Source organism: Strongylocentrotus purpuratus, unplaced genomic scaffold (genome assembly GCF_000002235.5).
Source record: "Strongylocentrotus purpuratus isolate Spur 01 unplaced genomic scaffold, Spur_5.0 spur5_scaffold_21, whole genome shotgun sequence".
Classification (NCBI taxonomy): Eukaryota; Metazoa; Echinodermata; class Echinoidea; order Camarodonta; family Strongylocentrotidae; genus Strongylocentrotus; species Strongylocentrotus purpuratus.
The window spans coordinates 4,604,762-4,617,090 of NW_022145607.1; the positions used below are offsets into that span (position 1 = coordinate 4,604,762).

Here is a 12,329-nt window from a genome sequence, read left to right on the forward strand (position 1 = left end):
CTTTTACAGCGTTACCGCTAAATATTCTTTCTACAGGAAATGTTCAACTTGGGGTTTGCTTTTCCAAACACCCGTTATAAAAATTAAAGATAATTCTGATCTCATCTAATATTTCCAACGATCTCTTAAGGCCTAATCGTCTAATCTCCTTTTGCATGGAAAAATATCTTATTTCGGAAAGGATATTGTAACTGAATTACACTATTCATCTGATTATACTCACCAACTTCGCACCTTTGTCCACCCCACACCCCTTTACATGCACATGAGTATGAAGTAGTTGTAGTGCCGGGGGTTACAGAGCCACTGCAGATCCCACCGTTCACACACGGGATGGAGTTGCACGGTTCAACTATTTATGAAGACAAAGAACGTGAAAAATCCACATACTGTATAACAAAACCATTTTTTGTCAACTGCAGTAGAGTAATAGAAGGAATAATTTCCCATAATTTCATGGCCGTAATTTAATGGAAGAACGTTAAAGGCATTTTTTAAATTTTAAAATATTCTCGATGACTTTTCTAACCAATGTGTACAATCAGGTTCATCATTACGGGGTCTATACTACTGGATACTCGAAATATTTGTGTAATAACTTAGGTCTGAACAAAACTAATGACTGAGAATAAATAAATAAATATAATGATGTTGTTCCTGATCGGGCCCAATTGTAACGATTATTATGTGGAAACTATCGTGCGGTGCATGATGTAGAATGTTCAAGGCTTTAACAAAAGTTGTAGGGTAAAGAAATGAATTAAATTCTACCTGCTTGACATCTTTCTCCAATGTAGGGATTAATACAATTACAGTCGTAATTAGAAAATCCCACGTTGGTGCAAGCACCTCCAAATTGACAGGGATTACTGGTACATGGAAAAGCTAAAAGAAAATATGAAAGTCACAAATTAATCAATACAAATTCTTCGTGATTATGTGTCAAATCTGTTACAATTTCAAATTCATGATAATGCAATATAGAGTATGTCCAGAACATAAATTATGATTCAAAATGACAGATTTTTAGCACTCAGCCATGTGCAATACGGATATAAAAGGTTTATACAAATTGTAGATAGACTGAGACACGATGCACATTAAACAAAATGTACAACTTTCTTTATTGAGGAATATGAGCTCCATGTCAGCCTGACCGTAACGGTCGGGTTAAGACCTGGAGCCCACGAAACAGGAGCCAATCTGGGATCAATTTCACCCGACCTATCGCATGTACCAATTTTTTTCAGTAGGAAATAAGATGAACATTCATTTTTTGTTTAAACACCCACACGCACACGAGCGCCATGAACACATATGATAACAATTTATGTTAAGATTGGTTGTCAGATGACCCTGACATTTGGAAGATATTTTAGTTCTCTTTAAGGCCAAGAATAAACTTTGTCGGAAGGTAGAGGTATGTGTGTGCATAACAAGTGCTCCACCTAATATGAACTTACCAGACTCGCAATTGGCTCCATAGTACATGTTTGCTAGACAGGTGCACTGCACAGTGGGAGCATTGACCGTGCCGGCTACAGGAAACATGTATGAACACGTTCCACCGTTCCTACATGGATTGTTAGTCATGTGACAAGGATCCTCTGAAGAAAAAAATAAAACAATGTCAGTGAAACTTCAGAGCCTTTTGCATACACATGATCTGTTTCTTCTAATTCGAATACATGTATGTTACGTCAGGAAGAAAAGTATGGTAACTTTTTTTTGTATAAAGGACTTGTCCAAAAAGACAGATGATCGCCATTACAAACTTTTTCTTTCAAAAAGTACAACGCTTTTTTGGGGTAAAGGTAAGCATACTATAAATGACAATGCCTTGCGGACAAATTTACCCTCATGTCCACTGCTTCAGACTTTATGAGTTCGTAGCTGTCGAAAATAGATTTGTTTTCCTTTCCTGATTTGAGTAGGATGTATATATTTATAGCAGGGAGTTTGCTGAGTAATAAAGTTACCATGGGAGCTCCTTATTGGTTGGTTGCGCTTTGCATTTATCAGGTGACTTGTTTTAAGAATAAAAAAAAGTTGATATGGTATAAAAGATAAAAGTATTTGTGAGGTTTTGACTCGAGAAGTTTGAATATTTGTGTTGTTTATGAATGAATATATAAACTTAATGAAGATGCTATGATAGATTCCATGATTTAGAAGGCCTGACTAACACAGAAATTCAAAGCTTAAAGCTATCACTTCAAGAAACTTACCATATGCGCATGTGATTCCAATGTACGGAGAAGAGCAAGTACACTGGTAGGAGAAGGGAGCAACTGTCCCAATATTAGCACAACTACCTCGTCCATTGCACGGGCCATTGGTACATGGGTATGCTGCATAATAAATAAACAAGGTTTACTGTAATAAGTCATGTATGAAAAAATATCTGAGGTATCGAAGTTAAGTTGTTTAACACACTTGGCCTGAAGTGCAAAGGTCGTGAGATGAAAAAATTTAAAAAACGAAAATATAGGGGTACATATTTCATTGTGATTTATTCGTTTTTTTCAGCGTGTCCTAAATGGTGACTGGCTAAATGTTCCACAGGGAGTTGAGAATGTACATACATTGTTTGGGAGCAAGCCTGATCTTGGTGACTAGAGTAATGGTATATCTGCATAGTGCTTGCAGACACCGTGCATATATCAAAACGGTGACAATTTGAAGGTTTCTGAGGACGTAATGCTAGAAACATTGATATTAAAAGTTAAAGTAAATCACAGTGTGATCTCGTTTGTATTATAGATATTACAAAGTATACCAAAGCAGTTTAACATGAATTAAACATATGTCATAGATTGGAAACAATAGCTAGATTATCTACATAATGTGGTGACCAAATGATTAGGGATATCTAAACATACCTGTATTCTTTCATTATTTACATGTACACTCTATGCAGGAAAGTAACAATTTTAACAGAAGATATTTTTAATCAGGTGATATCGCAGATATCTTCAAAAGCGATCGTATTGTCGTATTTTGTTTATTAAATGGCTCGTTGAATAACTTACCATAACCACAAAATACTCCATAATAACCAGAAGTGCAGACACAAGATTCGAACCCCCCAGTACCAGGATTGGTAATACAATTGCCGTTATTCTCACACCGGATATTTGTACATCCAGACGCTATAGAGCACGATTTAAAGGATTAAACGACATGAGATTAGTGAAACATCGTTAGTACTGACGATCACCAAACGGCCTCATTACCGTGTCATGATTATCAGTGAGCGTTGATGGCAGTATTAATTGCTTGACGCGTCATGGAAGAAATACAACGTACAGAAAGTGAACGAAGGATACAAACAATGTGTTGAATCTCTGAAGCATGCACTCATGGTCCTCATCATTAATCATCATCATAAATACTAACGCAGTCAAAATGCAAGGGGATTGCTGTATCTTGTGTAATTTCATGGACTGTCTTTGCAATTCCCTATTGTAGTTTTGCAAATTTGTAACAGTTACAAACACTCAACTAGACACACGTAAAATGTAGGCCTGCACATTCTATCCATAAACAAAAATATTCAATAAATTAAATATAATAACAGTTTATTAAAACATGACAAGCAGGATTTTCTTGATTATACTGACTTAATAATTAAAAACTCACTGTATTTCTTTGACCTACATGAATAAAAATGGCCCATTATTCTATCAAACTAGAAATATCGCAATCTGTATTGCCGCGCAATGCGAATGTATCCCCCGGCAGTGGCAGCGATTTTGTGTTATCCTTAGGTGGAAGGAGGGACAAAGATTCCCTCTCCTCTTTGTGAAACAAAAGGATGACGTAGAGATTGCCGCAAGTGGCTCAGACTATTGTCAAGACTAGGAGCAGCATCACCAAAACAATAGGTGTGAAGATCAGATTATGATGCATATTTATAGAAAATTTGAAAGAAATGTGATTTGCATAGCGACACAAGATATTCCTTTAAATATGACCTTTGACCCTATAAGAGATGGAATACTGGGGGGTAGCAGCACCAAATTTGTGGAGGTCTAGGGTAAACTATAATGAACCTTAATACAAGCAGCATCACTAAAATCTATAGGCTTGTAGATTATACCAAGATACACCTTTGTTCAAAATTTGAACAAAATGCCTTTAGAAATGTGGCCTATAGAGCGCACACAAACAAAAATATGGCCTTGTACCCTATAGAAGGCGGAACACTGGGGGCAGCATCACCAAAAGTTAAAGGTATGTAGATTATACCAGGATACACCTCCATACAAAATTTGAAAGAAATCCGTCAAGAAATGTGGCAGTTAGAGCGCACACTAGAGTGCACACAAGACATCTATCAAAATATGACCTTTGACCCTATAAAAGACGGAACATTGGAGGCGGCATCACTAAAATCTATAGACTTGTAGACTATACCAAGATACACCTTCGTTCAAAATTTGAACAAAATGCCTTTAAAAATGTGGCCTATAGAGCGCACACAAACCATCCACAAAAATATGGCCTTGTACCCTATAGAAGACGGAACACTGGGTACAGCATCACCAAAAGTTATAGGTATGTAGATTATACCAGGATACACCTCCATACAAAATTTGAAAGAAATCCGTCAAGAAATGTGGCAGTTAGAGCGCACACTAGAGTGCACACAAGACATCTATCAAAATATGACCTTTGACCCAATAAAAGACGAAACATTGGAGGCAGCATCACTAAAATCTATAGGCTTGTAGATTATACCAAGATACACCTTCGTTCAAAATTTGAACAAAATCCCTTTAAAAATGTGGCCTATAGAGCGCACACAAACCATCCACAGAAATATGGCCTTGTACCCTATAGAAGACTGAACACTGGGGGCAGCATCACCAAAAGTTATAGGTATGTAGATTATACCAGGATACACCTCCATACAAAATTTGAAAGAAATCCATCAAGAAATGTGGCAGTGAGAGCGCACACAAGAATATGACGCGGCGGCGGCGTAACGCTGCTGAATCCAAAGTACCCCACCGGCATACTGCCGGGGGATACAATAAAGAAGAAGAAGAAGAAGAAACAGGTACTGAAGCCAAATGGCACCAAGGTCAAAATTATAATAATTCCCTTTGTACTCACGCGTACTGCAGAGGGTTCCTGTCCAAAACTGGCCCAGTGCACACGTACAGGTAAAAGTTGACCCGCTGTTGTCAAACGAAGGATTACAGGTCCCTGCATTTTGGCAAGGGTTTACTGGCACACACGGGTCATCTAAGAAACAAAAACAAAACATGAAATTACGAATATATATATATATATATATATATGTATATATAGTGAATAAGGCAGACTAATGGAACATGGTTGCAACTCCGAGTTTCACGCCTATAAGCATTAAGCACTGTACGGAGGAATAGACTAAATCTAAGTATATACATGTATATATATATATATATATATACAGTACGTGATACGTCCTAGTAAGAAAAAACGGTAATTGTGAGAAAACTATGAGCTGTATGGAAATAGTTTCTTGCTTTCCATAAAGTAGAAGTAAATGCTTTCAACTTACGCTATGATTGCATTAATCCATACATGCTTTACCGAGCAATATTTTTAAAAAAATATCATGTGGAATTGCATTTTTGCCTACCATGTTGAAAAACATAAATCCTATTTTATATGACACGCTAAACGCTAAAATGCTTAAAAGGACAAAAACGCACCCTCAAAGTAGATTTTAGATCCTTTTGGAATGAAACACTCCCATTCATATGCATGCTTGGAAAATGATACATTGCCGCCTAATAATCATATGACATATACATACACCTGTACATATAATCTGGAATAATATATCATCTCACCATATTCACAATTCCTCCCGATGATTCCGAAATGACAAGTACATTGATATGCCTGTGTCGCTCCTATTTGATTACACGTTCCATCATTCTGACATAGCTGTGCATCAATGCATGGGTGAACTGTGGAAAGAAAAGGGACATCGAAATTGGGCATTAAAGTTAACATACCACACATATATATATATATACATATATATATATATATATATATATATATTTATGTAGCCATGAACACACGACAAGCGGATCCAGGGTTTGGAAATACGGGGTTCACACCTCCAATCGGCGCACACTAAAATCAGTATATTGACGCCAATACGGTTTGGGAAATCATAAATAAAAGGAGGGTAACATCAGATGCAGTTCATACAAGTATTGTTGCGACTTTCAATGTACTTGAGTCAATAGAGTATATGGAAAGGGAAAAAAGGGCTGATATAAGTTGATGCTTTGTCCGAATACGAGAGTGGCGCCTCCCTTCCCCAACTTTGTACGTGGCCATGATTGTTACAAGACGCTATTTCAAGATCTATGCAGATGAAAGGATGGATGTGCATCGTGTCTTGAATCGCGCACCACGTGATCCACAGTCCGGTGATGTATCCACTTGACCACGACACCAAAGCATCATATCTCTCTTCTCCCAACCCCAACCCTGAATATGCTACCTTATTATATCATTTAAATTCTCCGAACTTTGTGTAGAGTTTGATTTTGGTATAAACCGTGACAATTTGTTAACGACGTTGGTGACATTACCGGTTTCACAAAATTGGCCCGTGACGTAGGGATTTGTGGTGGAACAGAAGGCTGTGAAAGAACTGGTTACAATGCAGATACAGGCATTCATACAAGGTTCGGGCAAACATGGGTCATCTAAAAGAACAAAAGGAAGGTAAACAAAAAATGTCATTAACTTGTGGAAATATGAAAAAATGTCAATTCGTTGATCTTACATTTTCTTTTTGAGGATCTTTAAGTAATGTAGCTCTGTATATATTTGTTTGTAAAGACAATGCATTAACGAAAAATAATTGTCATGGATAAGTCCACTCTAATATAAAGTTGGTTTTACTAGAAGCAGAAAATGAGAGGAACAGGTCATTGAAAGTTTGAGCAAATCAGATTAGAAATAAGAAAGTTATGCATTTTTGAAGATACGATCAATCAAACACAAATTGATATCTTGCGAGATTCCCTCCCATTTGCTCTGTACATAAAGAAAATTCAGAAATGTGCATTTTCCCTAAAGAAAATGTTCAGTCATACATGCAGCCTACGTTGCAAATATTTGTCTATACAAAACCCGAATGAAACAAATCTCTTCCGTCATCAATAACTACGAAAATGAAAGTTTATGAATTTCCGTACAAAGCAAACTGGAGAAGAGCTTGCAAGATAAGTCACTGTGTTTCCAACTTGTGTTTCACTGATGACAGTTTTTAAAATTTGTAGCCTTCCTACTTTTAATCGGATGTTGCTCAAACTGTTTCTAATTCGTTGCTCTCGTTTTTCTGTTATTATCAATATATGAACCAGCTAATGTTTAGGCCGGACATCCAATGTTATCATGCTGCAAGTCGTACTTATGAAAACATTGGAAATCCAGATTAGTGGGAATCAATGATATAGCCGTTCATTACGTGCCTTTAATTCGTCACATAATAATCCACTGTCCAATAATCCTTCATTCGAAATTACTTAAACGAACACAAGATGGTAACACAAGATATTAGTGGGAAACTTACTACATATAATTATAATAATAACACATATACAATTTATAACAAGATTTAGATCTAAGGAGGAAAGTGTGATTGTTTTTATCATTCGCAGTAGCTATAAATCAGATACGTTTTCAGTATTACAATTGGAGGGACATAACACAGTTACTCTGTATCGGAAACATATAGGTTAATAAGAAAGAGACAGTCACCCACTGATTAAATTATGAGAACAAGTGCCTTGTAACACATCTCAAATACTATACTGCTGAACGAGGAAAAGGGAAGACTTTTTTAACCAAATAATAATAAATGAGATAACGAAGACTTGTTTCCGAATGATGTCAGGACAAGAGACAGGAGTGAAGTATATAAGATGAAAAAATTGGTCCCATAATACACCAATTAAAAGTATCAATCATGTATAAAATAGCTCAATCATTGTGTTCTTGATATCAAGATATCGTGGCCTTACCGATATTGCAGAAAGATCCAAGGAAGCCGGCGAAGCACGTGCAACTAATCACACCATTTTGAACGTTACATGCACCGTTACCATTGCACGGGTCAATAGTACAGGCTATAAAACAAATTTAAACAAGAATGGAAACATTACCACGTACAGCCACGAAGAACCAGAACAAATTTGTTAAGCTTTTCTGGTAAATTGTATCTTGGTATAACACTGTTTCGAGGAAAAACAAGGGGCTGTGGTATTAAATTCCATTTGGTTTGATGTATATAACATTCCATGATGAAAGATACTATAACAGGAACATGATGAATACAAAATGATGACCTCTCTTCTAGTTATATATGATCGCATTATTCAGTTATACTCAAAACCGTTCAAGACAGGAAAATAATATACTATTTGGTCTAGAATATTATACTAGTTGGTCGAAACAACAATCAAACAATTAAACAAACAAGCAATTAAAAAAAAAAACAGTAAAAAAAAGCGAGCACTCAAAAAAAAAATTGTAATCATATTGATGATTTCGTGAAACAAAATGGTCATGTACCATGTGAAATAAAAGCCGAATACAAAATATAATACAAATCTTCAGTAATTAATACAATAGATTATAATTTCAATCAAGCTTATGAATACGATACACATTGGAAGTGGAGGAGGGGGGGGGGGAAGGGGTAAGGATAAATTTGATTAGATGCAATTAATTCAGAACAATCGTATGTAAAACTTGACATGTATAACGTAAAGGTTAAAGAGAGGAAGAAAATAAAAACAGACGTTTGTTCAATGTGAGGATAAAAAGCACCTGCGATGAAAAGAGAGAAAAAAATAACAAGATTAAGATATGATGAGTGATAACATAAAGATACGCACATGATTCAATGAACAGATCCAATAGTTAAATAGTTTTTCTGTTATCGTAATTCTTTTAAGTATCAGATAAATTTCACCAGACAGTCATACATCAAGGCTTCCTCACATAATAGCAATCAACTGTTAAGTGAGCATTTTGTGCTCTTCTGTCTTTGGTGTTATTTTCGTTCGTTTTTTTTTCGTTTCGTTGAGGATCACATATCCACCATTCTACAACTTTCGTTGCCGCAGTGCCTCAACCTCTGCAATGATTCTGTCACGAAGATATTGAGTGTTATGAGGAGGAGTGGTGTCCCCTTCTCTTATAAACTGACAAACGATACTGCTATGTAAAAAATAATCTTCTTTTTTTTTAAAACAAAAAACACTATATAAGATTGAATTGTGGCCTTTCTACTGAGTGCATTAATTGCTTTGAATGAAATGTCAACGTTCCGTATTAGACCACATAACAAAAATAACTTGTGTCTCGTCCGGACTTTCTAAAAAAAGGAGGAGGCAGGGCATCACTATTTTGCAAATTTTGCTATTTTGTCCAAGATAGCTGTTATATTAATTATAGCTCTATTCACAGATAGTGTGCTATGTGAGTATACTGATGCAATGTATGACAAAACAAATGATTTGTATCACTTTAGAAGCTCTTTAAACAAGATGTATTTCGCAGGTCTTTTTTATAGTAAATATAATAGTAATAAAAAGGAGGCGGGCGCCGACGAGAAACACTTTATTTTTATTATTTGGCCTTACATATTCTCCTTGCTTAGTCGTATATTTGTCTAACATTTTGACTAAGATATCATGACAAGTATGATTTGTACTCCCACATGTTGATGAACACCCAACATGTTATCCCTCCCTGCTATAGTTGTCCTTAGTTTATCTCATCAGCATCTCTTGTTATCGAGTGTGATAAGTGCCCACTCTATCTTCTGATCAAAAACCTCCTCACCTCTAAGTGCCCTTATAAAATGTGATAAAGAAACATTTTATCTTCTGATAAATGGCATTTTCATCTCTAACTGCCCTTTGAAATGTAATTTATTTTTCTCTTTCAAAAAAAACTTATGATTAGTGAAACCTTCTTTAAAAAAATACCCTTTTTCCCTTTTGGGGTAATTGTGCTAGATGGGTAATTGACTAGGGATAAGTGTCCGGGGTAGATGTCTTACAGGATTATTTAAATTAACTTAAACAAAAAATGAGCCTGGATGAAATAATAATCTCTTTGTATGTGAGCCTTTAAATACATTAATCTATTTACAGCTAAGTGTAACTAGTTAATTTAATTGTTGTATTCTTTCAAATCTTTATTCGAGTAACTAATAATCTGAAATTCGAAAGTATATCACGATATGGACATATTTTCAAGTTTTCACCTAAAAATAACACACTTGAAGAAACTATTTAATAATTTTTAGGCTAATTTCCCCTAAAGTGACGTGATTTTACTCGACCGTTTAGAGCCGCGGCAATCCATTTGTGCTGGAAAATTACTGTAATTTCAAAATTCGCCCATAGACACACTCCTCCATTTCGGAATCTCCTATAGGAAGCTGTTCTGTTAATCGTCAGACTAAAACAAAAATTGGTTTTGCAGCTTTGACGAGAACATACCGTCGACTGAGACAGATTCTAAAGTTTTCTTTAGACCCTTCTCACTCTAGATGCCGTTCTAGTGTTTCATCTTTCACCGATTCAAATAAACTTTTCTTAATATCGATCCCATCTTTAACATTTATCTTCTGCATATTCCACCGCTGCCATCCCTCTTAATAATGGAGGTGTTGATGGTGATAAGGCATTCTGATTTCTTTCTTATTTCTCAATAGACTTCACTATGCATCACATCCTTTCGCACAAGACAGGAACATGACGGCCTTCAACATGAATTAATTAAAAGAGAATGCATCCGTAGCCTTAATCAAATATCTTGTTTCTTTGTGATCCTAAAACAAGGACATTCTATTCCACAGAAACATTACTGTTGTATAAGAAATGCAAAGGGTAAATGTAGACATTTCATTAATATGTTTTGCGCAAACTTATTTTTGCTTGATTTTAAAATGTAGTCAGTGGTCATTCAAGTGTATAATAGTGTCAATACTTTCAATGTCGTCCCATTTCATAATCCCTCATCCATGATGCTGTAATATGAACTCGTGCGGATATTGTTGTATTATCATTTGGAGCACATTTTAAAAGAGTATACTTTTTATACAAACTGTATAGAGGCACATAGTATGATATCACTGCGACATAAATTTATAATTAATTGTGTGTTGATAATTGCCCTTTACAAAAAATAAATGGAATTTTGTATAAAAGAAATAATTTATAATTTAAAAAGTTGCCTCATAAAGTTATGGTTAACTAATTCAATTTAATTCAATTCATGAGGAGCGTCAATATGCAATTTGTTCTCATATAATTTCAATCGTATCGATGCGTCTTGTTTCAAAGTTCCTCTTGACATGGAAAAAGAAATCACATTTTAACATTTTATAATAATAATAGTTAAAAGATTGTTTCGACATACATATTTCACACGTATCTCCTGTCCAAGGTGAAGAGCAAGAGCATACGGGAACGGCTGCTTCAGGTGGACCATTCTGGATCCCATAGATACACCCGCCTCCATTCATGCAAGGGTTATTCGTAGAGAAACAAGGGTTCACTAAAATAGGTAAAAAATGAGAGCATAACTGATAGTATGATTATTAGATTCCATGGAGATCATGAAAGACAGCATATGACACAAACGTGATTCACCCACTATTGCATATCGATCAAATAGTTCCAAAGTAGGGATTATCTAGGCTATAAACCACCACCATGAAAACCTACCAATCCCGACCAAGGAACAGCTGCCCCCTGGCCATACATGTGATCGGAAGACGTGAAGTCCCTCAATAGGCTTCGCACAGGGGTGGGGCGATGTAAATACAACATGCATAAATGGGGATATACTGACGACTCAGACACCAACTGCGAGTGTGGAACATCCGTGCAATCCATGTCACATCTATTAAGATGTCCACTCCTAATTGACCAATGCTGCCTGGAAGACCTGGTGGCAGCAAATGAGAAGGCTCTTCAGTGTGCCAAGGCCTGGCAGAGCATTTGAGGACACGAAAAAAGAATACAAAGTGTATATATCCTTTTCTTGAACATGATATTATTTATTTTTGGTGCTTGATAAATCTTTAAAGATATTTATCACAACTATGAAATTTTAGATGGTTACCATTTCGTGTTTTTTTTTCTTCTTCATTTTCCATTTTTTTAAATTCAGTTATGAGTTATGAGTTTTTGATCGATCGGGTGGGTGGTACATGCACAACATTACTTTTTATAGGCTCTGTATAAGCTTGGCTTGTTAGAACTCTTGTGAGTAATATGCCG

General features: G+C 35.8%; 1 protein-coding gene across 1 annotated transcript; it reads right to left on the minus strand.

The window, feature by feature from the left end:
- Positions 1-322: 322 nt before the first annotated feature.
- On the minus strand, positions 323-11,586 carry LOC100889214 (adhesive plaque matrix protein 2). Its single transcript, XM_030995098.1, has 10 exons — positions 11,464-11,586; positions 8,049-8,153; positions 6,609-6,725; positions 5,850-5,969; positions 5,122-5,253; positions 3,033-3,152; positions 2,229-2,351; positions 1,464-1,607; positions 836-885; positions 323-352 (listed from the first exon to the last, which is right to left on the minus strand). The coding sequence occupies exons 1-10, from the start codon at positions 11,567-11,569 to the stop codon at positions 323-325; spliced, it is 1,047 nt and encodes a 348-aa protein (XP_030850958.1). The 5' UTR covers positions 11,570-11,586.
- Positions 11,587-12,329: the final 743 nt, after the last annotated feature.

Excerpts from the sequence above, each read along its gene's own strand:
- LOC100889214 (XM_030995098.1), bottom strand. The coding sequence starts at position 11,569 with ATGAATGGAGGCGGGTGTATCTATGGGATCCAGAATGGTCCACCTGAA. Across the intron at positions 8,154-11,463 it reads AGGAGATACGTGTGAAATAT|CCTGTACTATTGACCCGTGC; the intron begins GTATGTCGAAAC and ends TTTGTTTTATAG. Across the intron at positions 886-1,463 it reads TGGAGCCAATTGCGAGTCTG|CTTTTCCATGTACCAGTAAT; the intron begins GTAAGTTCATAT and ends ATTTTCTTTTAG.